This window comes from Sciurus vulgaris, assembly GCF_902686455.1.
Source record: "Sciurus vulgaris genome assembly, chromosome: 4".
NCBI classification, from domain to species: Eukaryota; Metazoa; Chordata; class Mammalia; order Rodentia; family Sciuridae; genus Sciurus; species Sciurus vulgaris.
In genome coordinates, this window is record NC_136464.1 from 147,204,481 (window position 1) to 147,232,036 (window position 27,556).

General features: G+C 34.8%; 1 protein-coding gene across 1 annotated transcript in view; it reads left to right on the forward strand.

The window, feature by feature from the left end:
• Positions 1–27,556, forward strand: part of FNDC3A (fibronectin type III domain containing 3A) — a 171,830-nt gene that overhangs the window by 116,718 nt on the left and 27,556 nt on the right. The window contains 11 exon segments of the mRNA XM_079137696.1: positions 4,415–4,652; positions 10,098–10,367; positions 12,367–12,425; positions 15,024–15,181; positions 17,511–17,570; positions 18,569–18,707; positions 21,736–21,789; positions 24,107–24,231; positions 25,689–25,690; positions 25,693–25,725; positions 25,728–25,861. Of these exon segments, the coding sequence (XP_078993822.1) occupies positions 4,415–4,652; positions 10,098–10,367; positions 12,367–12,425; positions 15,024–15,181; positions 17,511–17,570; positions 18,569–18,707; positions 21,736–21,789; positions 24,107–24,231; positions 25,689–25,690; positions 25,693–25,725; positions 25,728–25,861 (1,272 nt within the window).

Below are 27,556 nucleotides of genomic sequence, written 5' to 3' on the forward strand. Positions count from 1 at the left end.
AGTATTGAATGAATATGTTGACATTGTTTTACTACTGTCACCGCCATCTATCCAAAGAACCCTTCACCTTGCTGAAAACTGAATCTGTGAACCAATAACTCCTCATTCTCCCTCCTTTTTCTTTTTTTTTTTTTTTTTTTTTTTTGGTACCAGAGATTGAACCCAGGAACACTTAAACCACTGAGCCACATTCCCAGCCCTTTTTTTGTTTTTCATTTTGAGACAGGGTCTCACTACTTTGCTTAGGGCCATGCTAAGTTGATGAGACTGACCTTGAACTTGTGATCCTCCTGCCTCAGTCTCCCGAGCCCTGGGATTACAGATGTGCACCACTGTGTCCAGCTTTCCTCCTCTAACTCCCCTCCCCTGTTTTAAATGTTCATTCTTAGCAGAAATACTAATTCCATAAGTTATTTAGCCATTTCTCCTTTAACCAAACGAGATATTAACTTGTATTGTAAAACAAGAGTAAAAGACCTGTGAAGTCCATATTCATAAAGTGGACAAGAGCATGGAATCTAAAACCAGACCTGAGTTCAAATTCTAGTTCCTGTTCTTGCTACCTGTATGACCCTGGGCAAGTTATTCACCATCTGTATGCCTCAGTTTCCTATCTAAAAATAGAAATAACAATAATACCTTTTTGTAGTATTAGTTCATACTGATTCCTTGAGAAATAGTTTTATTTTAGAATAAGACATACGCATCAGAAAAAATTACCAAACACTGCAGTGTTAACAAACAAGTTACTTAGAGTAAATGGAACAGAAATTACAGGAAGAACAGATCACCAGTAGATTATAATGCTCAGAAAATATCCATGGAGGAGCAGTCAGAAGGATACCCATATCTCTGTCATCACCTGCAGTTACATGACCCACAAACTCTGCTTCCTCATATGTACCTCTACTGGAGTACTGGAGCCCATCCTCTTTGCATGTTCAAGGGTTTTACGTTAGCATTTTTCCTCTGATACATCATCATTTTCTTACTCAAGTGGATCACCCTTATTAGTATATCATATGTAGTAATTGCTCTCACTAAAAACAAAAACAAAACACAAATAGATGTTTTCTTGATTCCACTACCAGCCATACCCTATTTCATTATTCTCCTTTACAATAAAACTTCCCAAAATTGTGCTATTATCTTTCTGTAAATCTCCCATTTTCTTTCTTAAAACCTACCCCAGTTAGGCTTTACATCTGTGATTATACCAAAACTGTTCTCATCAAGGTCACAGTGATGTCCACTTTGCTAAATGCATGGTCATTTCTTTACCTTCATCTTACTTGATATATCAGCAGCTTTTAACACAGTTGATCCTTCCTCCTTAATACCCAACTTCACCCAGCTTTCAGACTGCATACTTGGTTTTCCACCTACCGCACTTAGATGTCCTTTCTTTATCTTTCTGAAACTACAGACTGATATAATCAATCTGCTCAACATTTCCACTTCAGTGTCTCATAAACTTATGAAACTCAAATGTCTGCAACCTGAAACTTCAAATCCATCTCCCCCCCCCCCGCATTTTTTCTACCCTTCAGCTTTCCCTGTTACAGTTTATAAAACACCATCCCTCCACAAATACTTTTTCTTACTTTCCACGTGGAATCGTCAACTAAGCTTTTTGTTCTACCTTTAAATGCATGCAGAAAGTGGATCATGGTCTAACCACCTTCACTACTAGCACTCCAGGTCAATGCAACTACATTATGCAGTGGCTTTCTGAATAGTTTCCTTGCTTTTGCCCTTGTCTCGTTCCCCAAAGTTAAGTCTGTCAAATACAAGATTATATCAGGATTTTTCAGCCTTGCTACTATAGACATTTTGGACCAGATAATTTTTGTTGCAGGAGTTTGTCATTCTTACAGAATGTTTAGCAGCATCCTGGCCTCACTCTGCCCACTAGGTGCCACTGAGTTGTGACAGTTTCCAAGCCAAAAATGCCTCCAAGACACAATCAAATGTCTTCTAGGAGGCATAGTCACCCCTGGTTTGGGAAATAGTAGTTTACATCATTCTTCTGCCCAAAATTCTGATGACTCCCATTTCACTGAGAGTAAATCCTGAAGTCCTAGTCCTTACTTGGCTGTATGGCTCTGCCTGACACTAACATCCTATATCCCGTTTCTCTCTATGACCTGTCTGCTGCCCTTTCACTTCTGTAAATGCTCATTTGGTCACACTGGCTTCCTTCCATTCCTTGCATATAGTCACACGCACTTCTACATTAGGAACTCAGAAATAACTGTTCCCTCTACCCAGAATAGCATTCTGTATTTCTGTGTGGTTAATTCATCTACTTCCTTCAAGTCTCTGCTCAAATTTGCTTTACCAATATAACTTATTCTGATCTCTCTTTTACTCTGCAACCTATGACCCTCCCATATGTAAAAGCACCCTTACCTGCAGTACTTTTATTCAGAAAATTTGTCATCTTGTAACATGATTAGTAATTCACTTTTCTTGTGTTTGTTCTTTTTGTTGTGTTAGTATGAGGCCCTCACATATATAATACTTCTAAGGTTTTTTCCTCTCTTTTAAATTATTTTTATTTGTTCAAAAACAATTTTTTTTAATCATTGGAAAAGGACTAGTCAGCTAGATTTAGGATAGATAGAATTTGCATGCTTATAGATTAAGGGGAAGCAAAATGAAGAGAAAAATAATGGAAACAAATATACCAGATACAGAAAGGTATAGGTCAGTGCAAAGACAGGTTTTTTTTTAGTATACCAGTCTGACTGCAGTTAGGGGTTCAGGATTTGGTACAGAAGAAAGATATGACTAAGAAGGTAGGTTGGAACCAGATTGAATGAATATGAACTATAATCCTATCAGAAATGAGAAGTCTGAAGATTTGTCAATCATTGATAAAGGTTAAAGTGGTATTGTGACAGATACCAGGGTTTAGCTCATTCAAAATCCATTCCAAACTTCTAATGTCCTTTCCTGTAGTTTTGAGATAAAAACCTGTAAATACTTTGTAGATTCCTTTCAGTAGGGTTCCAGATGTGATTCAGTTTCCATCAACTCTTTGCGCATGCTTAAGACTTAAATTCAAAACCAAGTTAAGTAGGGAAAAGGTCAGAGAATGAGACATCCATTTTACTCGAAACAAGGCATTGTGGTGCTAGACCTGACATATATAAACAGGTATTCATTTGGTTTTTCAGTCCCATGTTACAGAACAGTCATATCACTCTCCAGTAGATGAGTTTAATATAATCTTATTAATATTTGTAATTTAGGTATTTTTTGATGGTTTGTGGACTGGGGCTTCAACCCAGGAGTGCTTAACTGCACATCCCCAGGCTTTTTAATTCCGAGTCAGGGTTTTGCTAAGTTGCAAGGGCCTCACTAAATTACTGAGGCTGGCTTTGACTTGGGATCCTCCTGCCTCAACTTCCCAAGCCACTGGGATAACAGACATGCGGCACCACACCTGGTCCTGTAATTTAGATTTATCTATACCCAAATAAGTGTTTTTAATATACCTACCAAACATATATAATATAGATTTGTATATATACAAACATACAAAATTTGCCATCCTTATGCATAATAAAGAAGATTTGTAAACTGCTATTTAAATTAGCAGTTTACATTGTAATCTTTTTGTTTCATGGAGAAAGATATTGTTAGCCATTTATTCTACTTTGATAGTTATCATTTCAGCTTAAGAGTAAGGGCCTTACCATAGTGGAGGGATTCCTAATTTTGAGATCAAATCTTATGGCATTTGAGGCTTTCCTACGTGTCCTTATAGCACCAGTGAGGTTCAAAGGGTAATCTCTCATTTGAAGAAAAAAAAATTCCTTCAGTTGTATTCCTGTTTAAAAGGGAAAAAAGCATAATTTCTAAGCGTCAAAGCAACAGATTTTTTTTTTAAACTGGGAGTTAATATTTGGTGTTTGCTTTACTTGAAATGATAAACTGTTTAAATTGTCCTTGTTATAGTCATAGAGTTTTGTCCCTAAACTCTGATATACAGTTAAATCTTTAGAAATCCAGATCCAGGGTTTTTTTTCTTTTTGATCTTTCTACAATTTGTTTTTCCTCCACCCTATGCCGTAATGTGGAAAAGGAAATTCCTGACCCTGTTATGTCTAAACCAAAATTACTGCATAACTAGGTGCATGTAACACTTAACACCTGGTATTATTGCTTATCATTTATAATTTTGGGCCATTCTAATCAGTATTTTAAGATTTATATTGAATTATATAACAAAAATTGTTTTATGTTATTATGTTAATTCATACGTACCTAAATGTATTTAATAAATGTTTTCATATTGACCCTCTAAAATTTATATTTGACTTCTAGTCATATAAAAGTTCTTACTCTAACATATTTGAAAAGAATTGCTCATATCCTGCTTTTAATCTAATAATTCATTTTGTAGGTTATTGAAGACAATGGTGTCCGAAGAGTTGTTGTGGTTCCTCAGGCACCAGAGTTTCACCCTGGTGGTCACACAGTCATCCACCGTTCTCCACATCCTCCTCTGCCTGGTTTCATTCCTGTCCCAACCATGATGCCCCCTCCACCACGCCATATGTACTCACCAGTGACTGGCGCTGGAGACATGGCAACACAGTATATGCCACAATATCAGTCTTCACAAGTTTATGGAGATGTAGGTAAGACATCTTAAAAAACCCTACTTTATTGAGTTGGATATTCTTTGCTCAGATATAAGAGATTGTGATCATCATATTGTATAAAAGAAACAACACATAGTAAAGATAACACAATTCTGTTGCCCAAGCAGTATGTTAAATGCTTCATTCTCATGATCACCCTTTAAGGCAGATGAGTAAACAGAAAATCAAGAGAAGTAATTATATCATACAACAATATTTAATGGGATCACATCAAACAAGAGGTCTTTGCCAGTGTCCTGCAGTGCAGACTCTGTGGAAATTTTCAACCAGGAATGGTCATATCATTGATAAATTCTGAAGTCTATGATGCTACTACACAAAGTTATTAAGTTCCTTGAGTGATTGAAAAAAAGCCAGAATGATCCATAACTTCTTCTCTGGGGGAGTTAATAGATTGTTGGGAACAGTAGACTACCACACACATATGAAGTAATAATTTTATTCCTTCTTACGACTTTAAACACCACTTATGTATACTGACAGCTCTCAAATGTTTATTTTCAATCAAAATTCCTCCTGTAATCCCAGCAGCTAGGGAGGCTGAGACAGGAGGATTGTGAGTTCAAAGCCAGCCTCTGCAATAGCACAAGGTTCTAAGCAACTCAGTGAGACACTATTTCTAAATAAAATACAAAATGGGCTGGGTTGTGGCTCAGTGGTTGTGTGCTCTGCAGTTCAATCCCCAGTACCAAAAAAAAAAAATTCTCCTCTGAGCCCCAGACATCCATTTCTTGCTACTGTCTTTTTTTTTTTTTTAATATTTAATTTTTTTTTAGTTGTAGATAGACCCTATATCTTTATTTTACTTATTTATTTTTATGTGGTGCTGAGGATTGAACCCAGTGCCTCACATGTGCTAGGCAAGCTCTCTACCACTGAGCCACAACCCCAGTCCCAGTTTTGCTACCATTTTGATAACCCCACTTGGATGTCTCCTGTATGACAGCTATAGTGTATGTGATATCATTCTCAGTTTTGGACCCCAGAATCTGTTTTTCCTCTGTCTTATTCATCTCAGTAGATGGTATCACTAACCAGTTTGCTAAAATTAAAGCCTGATGGTCAGATGAATTAGTATCTCTTTTGTTTTTGAAAGACTGCCAAATTATCTACTTCTTCTCTACTGCTACTCAAATCCAGTCCACCATTAGTTCTTTCCAGGACAACTGAAGTAGCATTCTTCCACTCAGTTTTTTTGGTTTTTGTTTTTATTCTTACCCCTAATAATTCACTTCAGCAACAGTAACCCCTTTTTAAGTATTAACTTGATCATATCCTATTTAAAACATTTCGGCGACTTCCCATTGTATTCCAAACCCTTCCCCTAGATCAGGGTTGCCATCGATGTTTTGAAACAGATAAGTCTTTGTTGAGGGGAACAAAACTGCACATGGTAGCAGGTTTAGTAGGCTCCCTGAGCTTTATCCACTAGATCACAGTAGGACACAGCTTCAGCACATTCCCTATGTCCCATTTTAACATCTAAAATTGTCTCCCGATCTTGCCATTTGTCCCCTGGCCCCGTGGCCCCTGTCTTATTCTATTATTGCCCGCCCCCCCCATTTTTTCAGTTTTTCAAAACCTTAAAGCCCTTTCTTGCCTCAGGATCTCTGCACATTGTGTCCTCTATGCCAAGAATGGTCTTTCCCATTTTCTTTAGGTTTCCCCTTTTCTTTTAAACTTCAGCTTTCCAGGGTATCCTCCCTAACCTTACGTTGTCAGTCTCTAGCACTGAAATCTATTTATTTCTTTCACAGAATTCACAGAGCTTAAAGACAATTTCTATTTTCTTTTCTTTATTTTTTTTTTGTTTGTTTGTTTGGGGTTTTTTTGTTTGTTTTTGTTTTTGTCAATTTGTATGTCTTGTTTCCTTTATTTGACTATAAACTCCCTAAGACTTCAGTCTGGTTTATCAATCAGTGTTGTTCAGTGCCTGCCACTTATGCTCAGTAAATTTGTAGAGAAAATAACTCTAAATAAAAATTTAAGTTATGCAACACAGCCTGTAAGTAATGGATACATTGTATTTTTTTTCCCAAACCTATCCATTGCCCACCTAATGCAGATTGATCCAGTAAGTCTAGATGGGGCATGAGATTCTACATTTCTAACAACCTCCCAAGTTGTGCTCATGTGGTGGTCCAACAAATATACTTTTGACATCTCCCCCCAACACACCTGGTGCTGAGGATGGAACCCAGGGCCTCATGAATGTTAAGCAAGTGCTGTACCACTGAGTTATGCCCCCAACCCCAAACATACTTTACAGTAGCAAGAGTTTATGCTACAAATAAGTCCCATCCTTTTCTCTGTATTGTTAATTTTGACAATTTTTAAATGTGTTTGAGGGGGAAAAAAAAAAGGATAACTGGATATCACAGTTATTAGTATTTTGCATTGTTAAAATCCCTAACCAATCATCCAATGGTGGAAGGCAAGATTCTTATTGTATTTACGTTTATAAACCAGGAAATCTACCACTGGATCCTGATAACTGATGGTGCTGGTTTCCTAGCCAGAGAATCCCTTTTCTGTGCACATTTTGTGTGAATTCGTAAAGTGAGACCTGAAGGAACATTTCTTTGTCAGTCATACCATTATCAAGCCTGAACTTAGCTAGGCAGTATGCTCATAAATTTATTATGAGCATATTATTATTATTTTAAATTTATCTCACTTAATCCTCAAAATTCTGCAAAAACAGAAGAGAAAACTGAGATTGAGAAATGCTAAATAATTTTTACAAGGTCATACAAGTTAGTTACTGAGAATTTCAACCATCTTAGATCTGTTTGACAATAAAATTCGTGCTCTACCACTGTAACATTTTTGTTTCTTGAGAAATAAAATGTAAAGCATTTGAATAACCACAATTTAAATGTATATACTAATTGATTACATTTTTAAGTCTTATTCACATAACAGAGTTTACCATTTTAAACTGTACATTTCAGTGGTTTTTAGCATAGACTCTTCAAGTTGAGTATTCCATATTCAAAATGCTTGGGACCAGAAGTATTTCAGATTCTGGAATATTTTCATATATATAATGAGATGTCTTGGGAACGGGACCCAACGCTAAACAGAAAATTCACCTGTTTCATGTATACCTTATATACATAATTTGAAGGTGATTTTTTTTATACAATACCATAATAATTTTGTGCAACGCATCCATGAAGTCAGGTGTGGAATTTTCCACTTGTGGTGTCTTGATCAACACTCCAAGTTCCAGATTTTGGAGCATTTCAGATTTCAGATTTTTGAATTAAGGATAGTCAGTATACTACATTCACTACCACTATCTCATTCTAGAACATTTTTTTCATCCCCAAAAGAAACTTTATACCTATCAATTGTCCCATTTTCTCTTTCCCTCCCAACCTAAAAATCTATGGATTTGTGTCTTTTGTAATGTGTCATTTAAATGTATATACAATATATGTATTGCATATGAAATTTTCATTAAAATGTTCACACAGCCGGTAAGGCTTGGTGGTGCGTGCCTGGGTATAATTCCAGTGACTATGGAGACTAAGGCAGGAAGATCTCAAGTTCATGGCTAGCCTCAGTAAGTTAACAAAACGCTTAGCAATGTAATAATATCCTGTCTAAAAATAAAAAGAGCTGGGGATGTAGTTCAGTGGTAGAGCACCCCTGGGTTTAATTCCCAGCACAAAAAAAAAAAAAAAATGCTTATATACTATGTGGTTTCTTTTGTGTCTAGGTTTTTTCACTTAACATATTTTTGATGTTTGTTTGTATTATCACAAAGTATTTTTTCACTCCTTATATTTCAGTATATATTGCGTTAAGTGGATGCAGCACATTTTGTTTATTCATTCTTTAGTTGATGGACATTTGGATTATTTTCAGTTTTTGTGAACAGTATTTTGTATTGACTTGTTTTCACTTCTGAGTATATACCTTAGCATGAAATTTCTGGATCATGTGTCAATTGTTTTCAACTAATTGTGAAACAAGCATACTTTCCCTCAGCAATTGCATCATTAGTATTCCCCACTAGGAGTATATGAGGATTCAAATTTCTCCACATCCTTGACAAAACTTGTTATTGTCTCAAATTTTGTTTATAGCCAACCTGTTCACAAGTGAAGTTTTATCTCATTATAGTTTTGATTTGCTTTTCCCTAATGACTACTGATGTTGAACATCTTTTTTGTGCTCACTGGCCATTTGTGTCTTCTGCAGAGAAAGTTCACTGTTCTTCACCCCCATCTTTTCTCTCTCTCTCTCTCTCTCCCTCTCCCTCTCTCTTTCCCTCTCCCTCTCCCTCTCTCTTTCCCTCTCTCTTCCTCTCTCTCCCTCTCTCTCCCTTTCCCTTCCTCCCTCCCTCTCCCCCCCCCTTCTCTCCTTTCTTTTTGGCACTGGGAGTTGAACCCACAGGTGCTTTACCACTGAACTACACCCCCTCAGTCCTTTTTTTTTTTTTTAAAGACAAGGTCTCACTAAGTTGCCCAGGCTGTCTCAAACCTGGGATCGTTCTGCTTTATCCTCCCAAGTAACTTGATATTGCAGGCGTGTGCCATCACGCCTGGCTCTTTACTAGTGTTTTTTCATACTGTTTTTATTATTGAATTTTGCTTTACATATTCTAGATACAGTTTCTTATCAGATACATGATTTGTAGGTATTTTCTCTCCTTTCATCTTTTCATTTTCCTCATGGCAGCCTTTGATAAAGAAAAGTTTTTAATTTTGATAAATTCCAATTTATTGTTTTGTTTGCTCTTATTTCGGTTCTTATCTAAGAAACTAAACTGTTGCCTAGTCCAAAATAAATCAAGCAGACCTTTGTTTCCTTCTAAGAGTTTTATAGTTTTAGTTCTTACATTTGGGCCCTCGACTTGTTTGAGCTAATTATAGTATGTGGGTGATGTAGGGATCTGAGGTTGTAATACTTTATGTAGATTGTTATTAAACAGTTCAACTTTTTTCTTTTTGCTAACTCTAAATCTTTTTCAGTGATGATTTCTGGTCACAAGGGAGTTTAGTCAGGCAGTGTTTTTACTTATTTTATATGTTTGAAATTTAAAGAGACACAAAAAGCAACTGCTTACAGAAGAGTAAAAGACAAATAATTGCGAACATGTACGTTCAAGTCTCATTTTTCACCTGTGATAATCATAGCATACCACCAAGCTGTTTCTATGATCAGTAGTTGGGAATAATGAAAGAAAGGAATGTCTGTATAAATTTACTTGATGTATATAATTATAATTATAATCAAGTCATAAAGCTTTATTTTTCAACCAGTGGTGACATAGAAATAGCTTTGTTTTACAAAATTATTCTTCATAATATTTTATAAGCTTTACATAATAGACATTTTCCAATCTGTTCTCATATCATAAATTTTTGGGGGGAAAGTGATCTTAACATTGGCTCTATTTCTTCCTAGACGGTCACTCTACACATGGAAGATCCAACTTTAGAGATGAAAGATCTAGCAAAACGTATGAACGTTTGCAGAAAAAATTAAAGGATCGCCAAGGAACACAGAAAGATAAGATGAACAGTCCGCCATCATCACCCCAGAAATGCCCTTCTCCCATAAATGAACATAATGGGCTTGTAAAAGGGCAGAATGCCAGTGGTGTAAACACAGGATCAGCAAAAAACAAATCAGGAAAAGTGAAAGGTGGTGCACAAGTGGATACAGAAATAGAAGGTAAGGATTTAAAATACTCAGGCATTGTCATTGATACTTTATATCACTGATTAACCTACTAAAAATATATTCTAACCTTTCAGTCATTTTGTCCTGGTCCAAGTAAACTAGATTCATACTCCTAACTTTTCCCAAATATGAGAAAGGTTTTAGAACCTGAATTGTTACCAGACTGCTGTTTTTGACAATTTGGAAATCTCAGTAATTTCACATGTATCATAAATTTTACTGATTGATTTTGTTATTAAAATATTTTTTTTATTTTTACAGACTTTTTTGATTCATTGTACACAAATGGAGTACAACTTTTCATTTCTATGGTTGTACACAATGTAGATTCACATCATTCATGTAATCATATATATACATAAAAATAAAGATAAAAAAGAAACTAGGTTAAGACTAGCCAACAGACCATATAATTTCCCTAGAAAGTTTTATTCCTAGAATTACCAATGTAATTTCCTATAGCTGGACTAAAAAAAAAAAAAAAAAATTTACTGATTGATAAGCAAACTCAGATAACATTAACCCAGGTTCCATTTCTTCTGTTTCTAGATCTTTGATAAGGTTATCTTGGTTTTTATCAAAATTTTATTTCTCCCAACTTCTTTATGTGTAAATCCCCAATATTAACTAGTTATGTCCTTAGCCAATTCTTCTACATAGTTATTCTCCATTCCTTTCTTTCAAAAGTTTTTTTCTTTTAAAATACCCTTTACCTTCCATCCTTCCCCTAGTCTGTGACCTCCACCATATGAACTCTGAGCACTACTTTTTATACATACTAGACTTGATCTCTATAAGCTAAATATAAACTGGATTAGCAAATACCCTGTCTTCCATTATGCCTACAACATCAAGTTAGTACCCAAGTACTTTTAACTATAAAATTAATCCTCTCTACTATTTGTCTTGACTTCTGGAGTTCCTGTATGTATGTTCTTTGGGGTTTCTTTGACACTGACTGTATCTCCTTTCATTTCTACTGGTATATCAGGCCAAGATTTAAAACGGTTTCATCAGACACGATGACGCATACTAACATGCCCCTTCATAAATACTAATACCACAATTCTCTCAGTTCTTGAATATGTTTATCTAAACTTACACTCCTAATTCTTAGTATGTTGAATTATCAAATAATGTAGCTAATATTTGACTAGAGCTCAGATGCTTTCAGCTTTGAGGGAAATTTCAAAATACTAGCCTTGTTAACTCATCCTATCTTCCTTTTCCTTAAGATTTTCATTCCTCACTAACAAATTTTAAATAATGGCCTATATATTAATAACATCTACAAAAATGTTCTTCACTTTTGAGACTTCCTGATTATTCTTTTCAGCATAGATGTTTCAAAAGAGTTAAGCTAAAGTTTCATGTATGCTAATGGTATCAGTAAGTTATGGTCAAGCAAATTATATTCTTATTTAGGGAAACCACAGTTATGGCATGGCACAAAAAATTGTTAGTTAATTTATTAAGAGGTTCAAGATTGGCAAATGAAAACTTCCTGAAGAAGAGAGTATTTTTTATACTTTGAAATAGAAATATATTTTTATAAGAAATGCTTACTGTTCACATATGTATGTGTATATGCGTGTTTTGTGTGTGTATATATACTTCGTAGATAATATGTGTAAATATATGTATATAATTAATAATCGTGGTTAAACTTAAAATAGAAATTGAAGTAGCCAAATACTAAAGGACTACAAATGCTCTGTATAAAACTAAGTATAAAAACTGGAGAATAAGGGGGCTGGGATTGTAGCTCAGTGGTAGAGCACTTGCCTAGCATGTGTGAGGCACTGGGTTTGATCCTCAACACCACATAAAAATAAACACATAAAATAAAGGCATTGTGTCCATCTACAACTAAAAAAATTTTTTTGAAATAGAAAACAATCTCAAGTACCATCCTAGTTTCAGAAGATATATTTGAGAGAAGAAAGAATTGAATTTAAGTTTATTTTATTTTATCTTGTTTTATTTTAAGAAAAAGATGAAGAAACTAAAGCATTTGAAGCACTTCTTTCCAACATTATTAAACCGGTGGTGAGTATCTCATATTTTCTTGACATACATATATATAGGGTGAGTTTGATTTGTTATACTTTCATTCAGGCTTTATTTAAAACTTAAAAGAAATGTGAGGTCAGTAATGTGTCATCATGGATTTGACCTAAGGAAAAATAACATTGATTAGTGAAGCAGAATATTGAGAGAAGCATTCAGTTTTTAAACAAGGATACAATGTTTACTAAATGATATGACACATCATTGGAATAGGCATAGATCTGATAATGTGAGTACATTGAGTATCACAGCTTTAATCCATTTATATTATTTCCACATAAAGTATATCCAGTTAACTTTAGAAGCAAAATGAGTTAAAATCAAATAATAGAAAAGCTAAAAGACAGTATTTCCCAGCTCTTTACAAGTATAGATATAATAAATCAGAAAAATGTGTGGCTTACATAAAATTATCTATACACATTTAAAATAGTCTTTATAAAGACAGAACCTGCCTACCATATGACCCAGCTATCCCAATCCTCAGTATTTATCCAGAAGAACTAAAATTAGCATGCTGTAGTGATACATGCATACCAGTGATTACAGCACAATTCATAGTAGCCAAGTTATAGGACCAGCCTAGGTCCCTGTCAACCAACAAATGGATAAATAAAATGTGACGTACATATACAATTGAGTTCTACTCAACCATAAAGAAGAATGAAACTGTGGGTCATGCTGGTAAGTAGATAGAACTAGAGAACATCATACTAAGTGAAATAAGCCAAAATGAGAAAATCAAGGGGTGAATGTTTTTCCTCATGTGGAAACTGGAGAGAAAAAAGGAATTTTAAAAAAGGAGATCTTGCAAGAATAGAAGGGAGATCAGTAGAGTGGAAACAGGAGGGAAAGAGGAATGAAACTGACCAAATTATGCTTTCTGCATGTATGAGTAGATCACAATGCATTCTAATTTTTTATATAGCCATAATGAAAATAAAAATTGAAAAATAAATGAAGAGCCAGGTGCAATGGCACATGTCTGTAATTCCAGAGGCTCAGGAGGCTGAAGCAGGAGGATTGCAAGTTCAAAGCCAGCTTCAGCAACTTATAAACCCTAAGCTTTAGTAAGACCCTGACAAAATAAAAAATAGAGTTAGGCATGTGACTCAGTGGCTAACCACCCTGGGTCCAATCCCTGGTACCAAATAAATAAATAATAGAAGGAAGACCAATAGAGTAAAGGAAGGGAATCGGGAAGGAAAGAGGGGAGGAAAAAAGTACTGGGAATTGAAGTGAAGCAATCTATGTTATTTGCATTTATGAATATGTCAAAATGAACCCCATATATGTATAATTATAATGAACTAATGAAAAATAAAGACTATAACCTACTAAGGAAAATATTTACATCAGGTATGACAGAAGATTAATATTAAGTGTTCATACAGTTGACCTTTTTTTCGTAGTATTGAATATTGAACCCAGGGTCTCACACATGCTAGGCAAACACTCCACTACTGAGCTATATCCCAGTCCTTTGTGTTTTTATTTAGAGACACAGTCTTGCTAAATTACCCAAGCTGGCCTCAAACTTGCAGTCCTACCTCACCCTCTCAGGTAGTTAGGATTATAGGCATGTATCAGTACATCTGGCTCAAATTGAATTTTTTAAACCCATTAAGAGTACAAAGGATTCTTCATTGATAATCAAGAGAAACACAAACAGTCTCCTCTGATATTGTGTGAGGTCCCATTTCTCCATAAAAAGCTACACAAGCAACAACAAAAAAAAAAGCATCATTAACATTAGCAAAAAGTGAGACAACTAAAGGAAAGTATAATTAAATCATGGCATTTTTTTACTGGACAAAATGATAGAGCTGTTAAAAAATATGACAATAATAATTCAGAAATATTTGAAGATGTTCTTATAGAAGTCAGGAAAAAGGAACACTGAGGACCATACTGTTTGAACACCATAATTATAGTCTGTCTATAAGGAATTTAAGAAATGACTAGACAGGAAAATACCAAACTACCACAGTAATTGTTCTGATTAATCTTTTTTTTTTCTCTACTTTTTAAAGAGCTATAACTTCACTCCATTTTGAAAGCAAGGTCACAGAAGTGCCGGTGATTTAGATTGAATCCTGAATGTTTACTACTAGTATGTTAAGTCTTATGGTGAAAGATATAATATAGAAATATATAGAATAAAAATAAATCTCCTATCACCCACTCCTTCAGCTTCCTTATGCTTAACAGTTTGAGTTTTCTTCCAGTCCTCTTTCCAGTTGTTTGTGTATATCTGTCCTTTATAATGCCACTGTGATAGAATGGAGAGCACAAACATGGCCCCTGACTCAGAGCTTAGTTTCATGGACAGCGTCATGCAGTAAATGTAAAATTATAACTGAAGTGCCAAAGAGAGTGTTGTCAGTGTGTAATAGGAGAATTAAACATCGGCAGGAATGTTAGGGAAATTTTCCTAGGCAAGGATGAATGAACTAAAATTTAAAGGAAAAGTTGTGCATTGGGCTTTGTGAACAGGGGATGGTAGTTCACAGACAGTATTACAAACAGTGACCAACAGTTGAAAATCACTGAATGTGGCACGTTGTGTTTTTGCAGGCCTCTGACATTCAGGCAAGGACAGTAGTACTTACCTGGTCACCACCTTCAAGCTTCATTAACGGGGAAGCAGATGAGGCTACTGTGCCAGAGCCCTACAGTTACGAAATTCTTGTCTCAAGTACTGGAAAAGATGGGAAATACAAAAGTCTTTACGTGTAGGTATTTGTTAGTTTTGTTCCCTCACATTATGTCAATGGTTGATCATAAATAGGTTATTTCTTATTTGGTTCTATTTTCCCTCTTCATGTTTTTATTTTGATCTTTAAGTTGGCCAGCAATAGTGATTTCGCTGTATTCTAATGAAGGCTGATACACATTTCTGTCTATACTCCCTCAGAACTATCTTTTTCATTGGCCACATTCATCTTGTCCCCCATCAGCTCCCTAATAGATGTCTGAAGTTCATATATTCTTGATGCGTTAAATATAAATTATTATATGTAGTATAGAACCCAGGACCTAGAAATGGAGAACTTTGAATTGTGAACTCAGGAGATATTACGTTGCTCCTCTGTGGACTTCGATTTAAGTCTTTTACACATACAATCTATTATAAAATGAACTTAGTATCAGAAATTACTTTTCTCCCTTTTTAATATAGAAAGTGTTTATTCTAATGGAAAATATGAAAGGTAAAGTCAATTATTTCTTTTTTAGTTGTCAATGTATTTTTTTATTTTATTTATTTATATGTGGTACTGAGGATCGAACCCAGTTCCTCATACATGCTAGGCAAGAACTTTACCACTGAGCCATAACCCCAACCCAAAGCCAATTATATCTTACAATTTAAGCACCATAAAGATGATTAAGGAGGTGGTTAGTCATTTAAATGATCATGACCAGGAACACTGACATCATCCGCCTTGGTATCTTTTTTTCAAAAAGTAGCTGGTAAGAAGAAAGTATGTCATTTCATCACATACAACTATAAAATGTCCTGCCTCCTCTCTAGATTTTCTTGTGTTTAGTTCTAATTTGGTATTAATGATTGTTTCTAGTTAGATATGACTGTTTACTAAGAAGGATTTATTTCCATTTGTAGTGTTCCTAGTCAGGGAACACAATAGTAATCTCCACTATCCTACACCCTTAAAGTCTTTTTCTGAGGATGCTACTATCATTGCCCAGTTTATTAAAATATACTTTGATAAGACATTATTTTTCATCATATTTATTGGTTTTGATTTAAGAAACAGGTTAACTGAGAGGCATAGGGTGGGAAAGAAATCTGTAAAATAGGAGAGATTTGGTTGAAAGAAATGAAATAGGTAACATGTTTTTTGTTTTGTTTTGTTTTGTTTTGCTTGTTTTTGGCAGTTCCAAGGTTGAACCTAGGTTCACTGTACCACTGAGCTATATCCCCAGACTTTTTAAATTTTAAGACAGGGTCTCTCTAAGTTTCCTAAGCTGGCCTGGCTGGTCTGGAACTTATGATCCTCCTGCCTTAGCCTCCAGAGTCACTCAGGTGTTTGCCACCACACCCAATATTATTTAAAATTATTTCTTTTTAGTTGTAGATATACACAATACCTTTATTTTATTTATTTATTTTTATGTGGTGCTGAGGATCGCACCCAGTGCCTCACACTCTATGCAAGCACTCTACCACTGAGCCACAATCCCAGCCCCTGGGAACAGTGATTTCCAGGAGAGATAGGGCTGGGGGGTATAACTCCGTGGTAAAACCCTTACCTAGCTTGTGCCAAACCTTGGGTTCCATCCCCAGCTCTACAAAAAAAAAAAAAGGAAGGAAGGAGTCAAAAATGGAGAACAGGCTTTAGCAAATGATTATTTTAGGATATATGCTGCTGTATAATAGTATAATAGTGGACACAGAAAATGCTTTACTTTAAATTGCAATTCACTTTTTTTTCTTATCTACTCATTAAACTTAACTGTGATATATGTAAATAAAGTCATGTTATTTTCTAATAAAATGAAATATGGTGATCAATTCTTTGTAAAAATCTGGCAGTTTTCCTTTCAGTAGCACATTTTATTTGGTATTTTGTGTACAAAATGGACTTTTTAGTAATAAATTCTTTAGTAATGATTCCATTTCCTCAGTAAGTTAAATGTCTTCTAACTCTACATCAAAAAAAAGTCCAGTGTACACATTTGATTTGCTTAACATACTTTCTTTTTTTAAAATAGTAATCATTCTATATTAGTGATATCTGAATATGATTTTAGTTGGTAAAGAAAGCAAGAGTAGGCTGGGCACCATGGGGCATACCTGTAATCCCAGGAACTTGGGAGGCTGAGGCAGGAGGATTGCAAGTTCAGAGCACTTTAGTGTGAGGCCCTAAGCAATTTAGGGAGACCGGTGTCAAAATAAAAAGGGCTGAGAATGTGGCTTAGTGGTTAAAGCCCCACTTGGTTCAATCCCTGGTACCAAAAAGAAAGGAACATTATAATGCACATCCTTTGGAAATGCTTTATTTGTCAAACACTGAAATATTATTCTTCTTCCACCCCCAGAGGAGAAGAAACAAGTGTCACTTTAAATGATCTCAAACCAGCTACAGATTACCATGCAAAGTAAGGAACTCCTGCATGTTGCCTTTTTGATATAAAGCAGAATTATGGTTTGGGTTTTTTGTTTTAAACTGTTTTCTTATAAGTATAGAATGTGATTTATTAATTTTGGACTAAAAACGTGGACTGTTTTTTTTTCTTTTGGCACAACTATCAACATTTTTCCCAAAATAACCAAAAGCATTTAACTTTAGTGTTATAGTAAGGAAAGATTTAATTAATGAGTTTATAGTATCTAGGGTTTGAAACGCATCTGTAGAATATAGCTACAATATCTAATTTGGTACTGGAGAATTGTCCCAGCTTTCAAAATTTTTGTTAACAGAACCAAATAATACTTGGTTTATTCTTACATACTTTACTACATTGCATTTTGGAAAGAGTATAAAATAATAAATCACAGAATCTGAAATTTAATTAGAGTAACTCAGATAATGTTTTACAGTTCTTCCAATATATATTGCCAAAATTTTATAAATTCTAGGGCTTCCCCATCTAGGGCCCAATATAACTTTTAGTTAATCATTTAGTTTTTAAAGTCTTTTGTGGTTGGGATTATTCCTATTAAACTGATACATCTTCAAGTAAATTTTCCATGGTTAAACCCAAAGTATTGTCCAGCCAAACATTTTTCAAACTATGGATTGCCACCATTATTAAGTCATGAATTTAATTTTGTGGGTTATATCCAACATTTTTTTTAAAAAAATAGAATCAAATGGAATAAAAAATATCAGTATATTAATAATGTTGTTCCAGAAAACTATTATTTTAAGAAACTCTTCTTACAAACACAGGTATGTCTCAATTTAAAATGTATTTCTTTGGGTTGCAGTAAAATAAAAACCACTGGTCTGTAATGTTTTTTTAAGGACCATCCCTTCATATTTTCTTGATAGACCATTTAGAAACTGCCTTATTAACTTGAAAATACTTTAAAATTATGTTTTTGAAAATAAAATACAGTGATTTCATGGAGTAAAACTATTTTATCACCTTAGAGTACAGGCAGAGTCCAATTCTATAAAGGGAACTCCTTCAGAAGCTGAAAGCTTTACTACCTTAAGCTGTGAACCTGATGTACCTAATCCACCAAGGATAGCCAATCGAACCAAAAATTCACTTACTTTGCAATGGAAGGTAAGAATATTTTGTAAAGTAGTTCTAACTGTATATTTTGCCCTTGGCCCGCGGTATGAAATGTCAATTGTTTTTGAAGACTGAAAGATCTTTAAACTAACTTGCTCTTTAAATGTAAGAAATAGACATAATACCTTCAGATAATTCTCTTACAGGTTTTTTCTATTATTTGTACATGTGATGACACTGAGATTCGTAGCAATAATTCTTTACTCCTCCTGTTTATGATAGTTTATAATGATACCTTTATATCCTAAATATTATCCTAAATCAGATTCATAGTAACTGGACTCAGTTTTTTAAATATCAGTGTGATGCCTTAAAGGGAGAAACAAAGTTATTCTTTAAGATACTGCGTGTTCTAATATATCAGTGTTTGGGCCCAACTACACACAAAGATAATATAGACAAACACGTATATGTGGAATTGATTATTCAGATACCACAAGCAGCACTGTCATTTGTGACATGATTTTCTTATATATAGTGTGCAGGTCTTGGTAAATTTCAGAATAAAATTAAATAGTCTCTCCCAAAGTGCATAGTAGTTGCATGTTGGGGAAAGTCAGGGTCTCTTTAAACTGTACAAAAAATACCTTAACAAATGTAATTAGATTCTATACTCTGATAATTACAGTCAGATATTTCACCTACGTGGGCATCTAACAGGACATCCAGAAGTGCTAGAGGAAAGGAGCAAGTAATTCTTTATTGGTCTGATTTGCCCAACATCCTACAGCACTCTTAGTACTCTGCAACTATCAGCCCCTATTCCCCCTGCATATTGTTATCAGGTTAGACACCTCCCCTACAAATTTCCAAAACACCCTCTACAAGGAAATACCCCCGTTAGCAACCATTGATTTGCAGTGAGCTATAACACTTACCATGATTTAATTATCTACTCTTAACACTAGAACAAAACTCACTGATAATTTTCCTCTGAAAGTTTTGAGAATTTGTGTCTTACTACTGGATTAGTAGCTTTGTTCACCCCTAGTTCTGAGGATATTTAATGCTTTGTGGAGTAAAAAAAAAAAAAAATACTAAAGTATATGCAAATCAAATATATACACATTTCCATTGTAATAAAAAGTATAACTGACTTTATTCCATATCATTTTATCAGTAGCAAAACCTTTTACTTACAAATATGCTTAGGCCCTGCCAATTGGTATGGCATTTGGGGAAGCTTCATGCCCTTTACTACTCTTTATTCTGAAGATGACAATTCAGATCAGTTCTGAAATGTCTACCTTTACCAATATACCAACAGCCCTATGCAAGCAGCAAGTGCTTTCTTGTTCAAGTTAAACAGACTTGGACTCTCCTAGAAATGGCCCTGTAAATAAATAAACCGTAATCTGGGTTGTTGAGGAAAGAGCTGTCATTGTTACTATTATTGGGCATAACATTATATACCTCAGAGTTGCTGAGAGGATTAAACTGATAATTTGTTATGTTTTGTTATGCCTTAAAAATACAAATAGCATAATGCTATTGTTTTTGTTTAATTTTAAAGATGAAGAAAATTTGATTAGGTTAGCAACTTGACTATACTGTCTTTTGACTCTGCTGCCTTGCATAATCTAAAACCATTTCAATGGAAATTAACGTGGAGTAAGAACAGCAACATGAATTGACACTCAGGGTAGCGGTTGAAAGAAGTATTTTATCCACTGATGTTTAGAATTGCCATTGTGGTGACTATAAAAACTGAGGTTGGGCTCTTACTCTCTTAATTTCCAGGAGCTAGGCTAATCTGCTCAGCCTCTGGAATACTGTTTGGTAGGAATATTGTTTTGGAGGTCAGACAGACCAAAATCAGTTCTGCTTCAATCGGATGACTTTTTGTGATTTAGAACAATTTACTTGTGTTCTTTCAAGTCCCCATTTCCTCTTTCGTAAAGTTTGGATAATAGTATATTGGAGTTGCTGTGATGATTAAATGAGTTAAGGTAAACATAGTTTCTCCTCCAACATGGAGAAAGCTGGAAGATCCCAGGTTGTTGAAGGTAGACATTTTAGTAGCCTTACCAAAAAAAATTTGTTTTTAAAGTAAAAGGTAAATGTGAGACTTTTAACAACTATAGACAAGAGCAACTTGCAGTCATTAACTCTTGGGAAATGTAGTTTTACACCCCTCTTTTCCTGCTGAGCCTTGCAGTCTCCTTGAATTCTTTTTCTCTGCTATGTAAAAGTTACGAGTCTCCCAACAACCCTTTCTTTGCCCCCTTCTCATTTTATTCACCTTTAAGTGCTGTACCAGTGAGTTGAATATTGCTTTAAATTATATAGTATGCTTAAATTTTTTAAATGAAAGGTCTGTGTTAATATAATAATTTAGACCACCATGTTTATCACTAATAAAAATTTAGTGATTCTTGATTGCTGTTTACATAATTGACATATTATATAAAAACTGGATAGATTTCAGAAGATTATAGAGGTAAATTCTCTGCAGAACCATTTCAAAAACTTAAACTTAGTTAGAAATACGGTTGAGATTCTTAATTTCAAGAGCAATTAAATACTGCAGTACAATGCCAATGGAGACTCTAGTTTTAACTCCCTAAAAATAAGCAGATTACTATGTGGTTGATCTTAGGTGATGGGCTTTTTTAATCTAGGCGTAGGTATCCAGAGTTCCTCTCAGTTCCTTTCAGCACCCTAGTTCTTCACTCTTTGGTATATTATACAGTATTCCATATAGATTTTAGGGTGCTTTTTTGTTAAAATGATGTGATTGAGCAAAAGGAACTGAAAACTAAGAACACCTGAAAGAAGGTCAAAGTGACCTTTTTTTAAGGATTATAAATATTCAGATAGTTCTTGCTAAAAGATTATTCAGTGTTCACGAAAACTTGAAAAGCCTCTTGTTTTGTTTTTCTATGGATATTTTTCTAGGACTAAGTCACAGAGTAAGTATATCTGCAACATAAAATACATCCCTTAGATTAGATCACAGTATCATTTATGAAAGTATTAATTTATATTCTTTTTGTTGTTGTTTTGGTGTTTGTTGTAGGCACCTAGTGACAATGGTTCTAAAATCCAAAGCTTTATTTTAGAATGGGATGAGGTAAGTAAATTGAATCTTTTTAGTTAAAATTATGTGTCTGTTTTTACTAATTTTTTTCTTAGAAACAATATGAATGATTTTATGTGGTACATGAGTGGATTGATAGTGTTCTTAGAAAACATTACTAACTAAACCTGTCCCTTTTGTTTTAACTGAATCACCATCAAAACTGTCATGGAATTACCTTGATAAAGGCATTTTCCCCCATATCAGCCTTAATGACAAGGACATTCATTTCCTACAACTGCTCTAACAGACTAATAGAATGTCTTCTGTTACAGTAAAACGTGTAACTTGATGACTTGAAACCGCATATATTCTCTTACAGTTTGGGAGATCAGAAATCTAAAGTGGGTTTCACTGGGCCAAAAGGAAATTGTCAGCCTAGCTGTGGCCTCCAGAGTCTCTAGCATAGATTCCACATCTTCGTTTTGACCAGCTTCTGGAAACTATCCTCATGACTTGATTCATAGCCAGATATCTTTGCTTATTCTCCCCATGCGTCCACTGTCACTTCACCCTCTCCATCGTCTGCCTTCGTCTCTCTCTCTGCCTCCCTCTTACAAGATCATTTGTGATTCCATGTATGGTCTACCCAGATAATCTAGGATCATCTCCCATCTCAAGATTCTTAACTTAGTCACATTGTTCAGTCCTGTCACCATCATAAGGATAACATTCACAGGTTCTAGGGATTAGGACCTGTATATCTTTGGAAGCCATAATTCAGCCCAGCACAGCAAGCATATTTGGCTTTATTGTTAAGTACATTGTTTTGCTCTTGATGATCCTGTTCTCTCTTTTCCTGTTGCTTATACCAAGCCAAGAGAAGGGGTCAGAAGAGAAAAAGAAATACCACTGATAATTTGGGACTACAACAGTTATAATTAAAGATTAATAAAACACAATCAAGAAAGTTTTTATTCCAGAATTTGAACTTCGGTTAACATTAACAGAATCACATTAATATGGAAGGGAAACCATATTGTCATGATAAATGATGAAAAAGTATTTGGTAAAATTTAACACCCAGTAGAAATAGAAAAGTAATTCCTAATTTGATAATTTTTTTGCCATCACTAATCAGTAAAGTATTTCTGGTCAAAGCAAAAACAAGTCAAAGTTTCCAGTTATCCACAACTGTATTTAACATTATTCAGGAAATGATAGTTGATGCTGTATGACTTGAAACTAAAACAGGAGGTTACAGCCACAGTATCTGTTCTGGGAAGCAAAATTATCATGTAAAGATGATTTTCTACTTACACCACTCAGTAGACTTAACTAAGTACCATTAAAACTAATAAGAGAGTTCTGTAAAACAGCTAGGTATAGACTAAAGTTTTTAAGAGTCATCCTAGCCACTATTTACCTCCATTAACCCAATAAAGAAAAATGGGTAGAGAACAAGAAACTTGTTATTTTATTCAGTACGATAAGTTTGTAAAACTCTTGTCCTGAGCCTGATATTTCTTCCTTCTTTATTGCCTTTAATTGAACTACTCTTTCTTCAGTGTTGCTAGGATTTTTTTCAGTGCTAAGTCTATAATCAGTAGCACCTCCAAATCTTTATTTAAAAGTACTTAGCAGTATCTAGGATGAGGTTTGGGGATAAGTAGAGACCTTTTCTTCAAGCTGTTTGCATTCACCAAACCTGGTTATGCTTGCCTGTGATCCAAACAACTAAGGCAGGAGGATTACAAGTTCAAAGCCAGCCTCAGCAACTAAGCAAGGTCCTAAGCCACATAGTGAGACCCTGTCTCAAAATTTAAAAAAAAAAAAAAAAAAAATGTTTTTAAGGTGGGAGACTGGGGGTGGGGGCATGCTGGGGATGTAGCTCAGTCATAAAGTGCTCCTGGGTTCATTCTTCAGTGCCAAGAAGGTGGGAGGCGGGGGCCTGTTTGCATAGAACTTTTCATAGGTTAAAGAAAAGGAAAGCTGCCAGTTTAATTGCCATGCTGTTTCACTATTACCAGGCCCCTATGAAGATTGTAAGGTCCATACCTAGAGACAGTTTCTCTTATTATGACTAATTTTAGCATTGTCTAAAACATGGTACATAAGTCAAAAAGCTATACAAATATACCTACTTTCTAATTCTTTGATTTTACACTAAATGAAGTATGTATGATGTGTGTGTGTGTGTGTGTGTGTGTGTGTGTGTGTGTGTGATATCTCAACCTTTACTTAAGATCCACAACTTACATGTAATAAATAATTTTTAATGTGTACTAGCTAATATTAGAAGGAATTGATGTGGATTTGCCTTTTTCTAAAGTAATGTGCAGGATGTATAATAATTAGCCATTTCTTTTAGGGAAAAGGAAATGGAGAATTTTGTCAGTGTTACATGGGTTTACAGAAGCAATTTAAAATTACTAAACTGTCACCAGCAATGGGTTGTAAATTTAGACTGTCAGCCAAAAATGACTATGGTACAAGGTAAGACACATTTTATAAAATAATGTAAATATTGAAGATTCTAGTCAGCTTCAGATGCTTGCTTATTCAGTCCAAGTTATCAACTAGAAATTCTGCTGTACTTTGTTGTTACCATAATAATACTTAGTAGTTACCATATTAGCAAAAGCTATAAGAGACTTTCTTAGTTTTGTGAAGTACCACAGGAAAGTTTAAAGTTAGCAACTTTTCCAATTTCAAATATAAATTAAACATTTACCTGTGACTAAGCAGTTTTTGTATTAATCCTCAGCATATGTGCTTTCATTGTTTAAAGTCTGGTAAATTTCAAGAGAATATATGATTTAAATACAAAACCTTTCAAGAGTCATATTGAAATTACCTTTATTCTAGAGATAACCTTGCTCATCTTTATGAGGTCAGGTATGTTTAATTACATACCAAGAATTTGCATTTTTTGTTTTGTATAAATGGCATTATATGAAAGTATGTTTATACCAATAAAAGGCTATTACTAAGTTCATACCTTTCATATAAGGTAATTTGTGTATTTCTCACTGACTGGATAATTAAGATACAGTCTTGGGTTGGGGATGTAACGCAGCAGTAGTGCATTTGCCTAGCATACTGAGGCCCTGAGTTCAATGCCTAGCACCACAAAAAAAAAAAAAAAAATTAGAAAAGCTTAAAAATTCTGAAAGTACTGTAATTTGTTATTGGTTTTTGTTTTTTCTGGTTTTTTTTTTTTTTTTTTGCGGGGGGCGTGTTTTGGTTTTGGTTTTGATTTTGATTTTGGTTTTTTGGTAATATTGGAAATTGAACGCAAGGCCTCTTGTGAGGCAAGCTCTGAGCTATTGCCCCTTTCTTTTTATTTAGACAGTGTCTTGCTGAGTTGCCCAGGCTACCTTGAACTTTAGATTCTCTTGCTTCAGCTTCCTAAATAGCTGAGATTATAGCTTCCACTACCATACCCAGCTAACATTGCCTCCCCTGAACCCTTGATAATGGGGATTGAACTCGGGCATTACCGTGGCACTACCTCCCAGCTCTTTTTATTTATTTTGAGACAGAATCTTGCTAAGTTGCTTAGGGTCTCACTAAGTTGCTAAGGCTGGCCTCGAACTTGGGATCCTCCTGCCTCATGTTCCCAAGTCACTGGAATTACCACATGCATCACCACAGCCAGCTCTAACACTGCATTTTTTAAAGAATACTAATTCACTTTCTGATATTTAAACTAGTTACCTTAAGAATATTATCAAATCCAAGATAAATTATTTGGATTATAATTATCAAAACTTTTTATTTTCTGGGGTTGGGTGCTTGCTAGTATGTTCAAGGCTCTGGGCTTGACCCTCCCCCCCCAACACTGCAAAAAAAAAATTTATTTTCAAAACAATAACATTAGTCAAAAATTTGTTTCCCTAGTGGTAAAAATGATTCTTTTTATTCTTTTTTAAATCCGTTTGTTTCAACAGTGGTTTAGTGAAGAAGTTTTATATTACACCTCAGGCTGTGCCCTTCTATGCCAGCGAGTCCTGTATTAGCAAAAGCTGGAGTTACTTGGTTGTCCTTACAGTGGAGTAAACCCTCAGGAACACCATCAGATGAAGGAATTTCTTATATTTTAGAGATGGAAGAAGAAACTTCAGTAAGTATGAATAAATATTTTAAATAGGGTATCGACAACATTTTGGTGTAGCATTCCTTCAGATAAGTAAATATTGTCATACAGTAGTTAGCTCCTTCCCCAGGTCCCTTCAGGCCTTGGTTTATTATTGTTTGGGAGGGATTGGGAATGAGGGAGAACTCAGTCTTGTTTTCCTCAAATGTAAAAAGACATTTGTTTTTTTGTGAGTGTATATGTCTGGAAAAAAACATAGATTAAATGTATTCATTTGGCAGCTGGGATTATAGCTCAATGGTAGAGCACTTACCTAGCATGCACTTCAAAAAAAGAACAAGAAAATATATCCATTTGGGGAGAAATAGTTTGGGGATAGGGGAAGATCACAACCTCCTACTAGGCAGCTAGTAATTGCATACTGCTTCTCAAAGTGCCACAGAAGATTTAAGAGTCCCACATGAGACCAGTAGTGTAGCCCAAATAGATACTTATTGCTCATCTTATGTGAGTTAGAACCTTGCTGAGTAAGTGAGAGTTAGGGTATCTTCTGTTATTTCAAAACTACTTTGAAACAATATGAGTCAAAAATAGCAATAGTGCACTCCATATATATATACTCGGGGAAATCCAAAAACACATGTTGATAACAAAAATTTGTACACAGGATAAGGTGTATAGCACAATAGTAGAGTTCTTGCCTACCATGCATGAGGCCCTGGGTTTTATCCTTATCACTACAAAAAAAATAATAACAAGTACATAAATGTTCATAGCATTTTTCACGCTAGCCAAAAACTGAAGCAGAGCCAGGAACAGTGGCTCACCTCTATGGTCCCAGCTACTCTGGAGGGTGAGATAGGCGTTTTGGTTGAGCCCAAGCGTTTAAAGTTACCTAGACAATGTAGCAAGACCCCATCTCAAAAAACAAAAATAGGAAGTGGAAGCAACTCATGTCCATAAGTAGATAAATGAATAAAAAAATGTGGTATACCCAGTGCAGTGAAATATCATTCAGCCATAAAAAGGGAATACTGATGACATACCACAACAGGAATGAGTCTTCAAATCATTATACTAAGTAAAAGAAGCTAGTCACAAAAGACCAAATACTGTGTGATTCCACTTATATAAATATTGATAAATTGATGGAGGCAGAAAATGGATGAAAAGATGGGAAAATAACTGCTAACCAAAAAAGGACAGGCTTCATTCTGGAATTAGGGATTAGGTAATGGCTACACAATCTTGTCCACCTTTGAATTATATTACTATGAAATGGTGGAATTTTATATGTGAATTTTATGTCAGTTCTTAAAAATCTTAAACATGGTAGCATCAGCATTGTCACTAAAACTGTAAATAGGGGTGGGGGAAAGGGAAAAAATAACAGAATGAATCAAACAACATTACTCTATGTAAATTTATGATTACACAAATGGTATGCCTTTATGCCATGTACAAACAGAGAAACAACATGTATCCCATTTGTTTACAATAAAAAAAAAAAAAAAACTGTAAATAGCAGTCTTAAACCTGAGTAGTATCCTCACCCTGCCAGTTAAACCAACCATTGATTTATTCACCTGAACACAATACATCAGGGCAAATTAAACTATGAAATAGTTGTAGGCCGATTAACTCTTGTAACATCTGCAAAATTTCCTATAGTTCTTGGGATAAATAACTGATGGCAAAGTTGCCTTTGACCCCTTTTTTTCC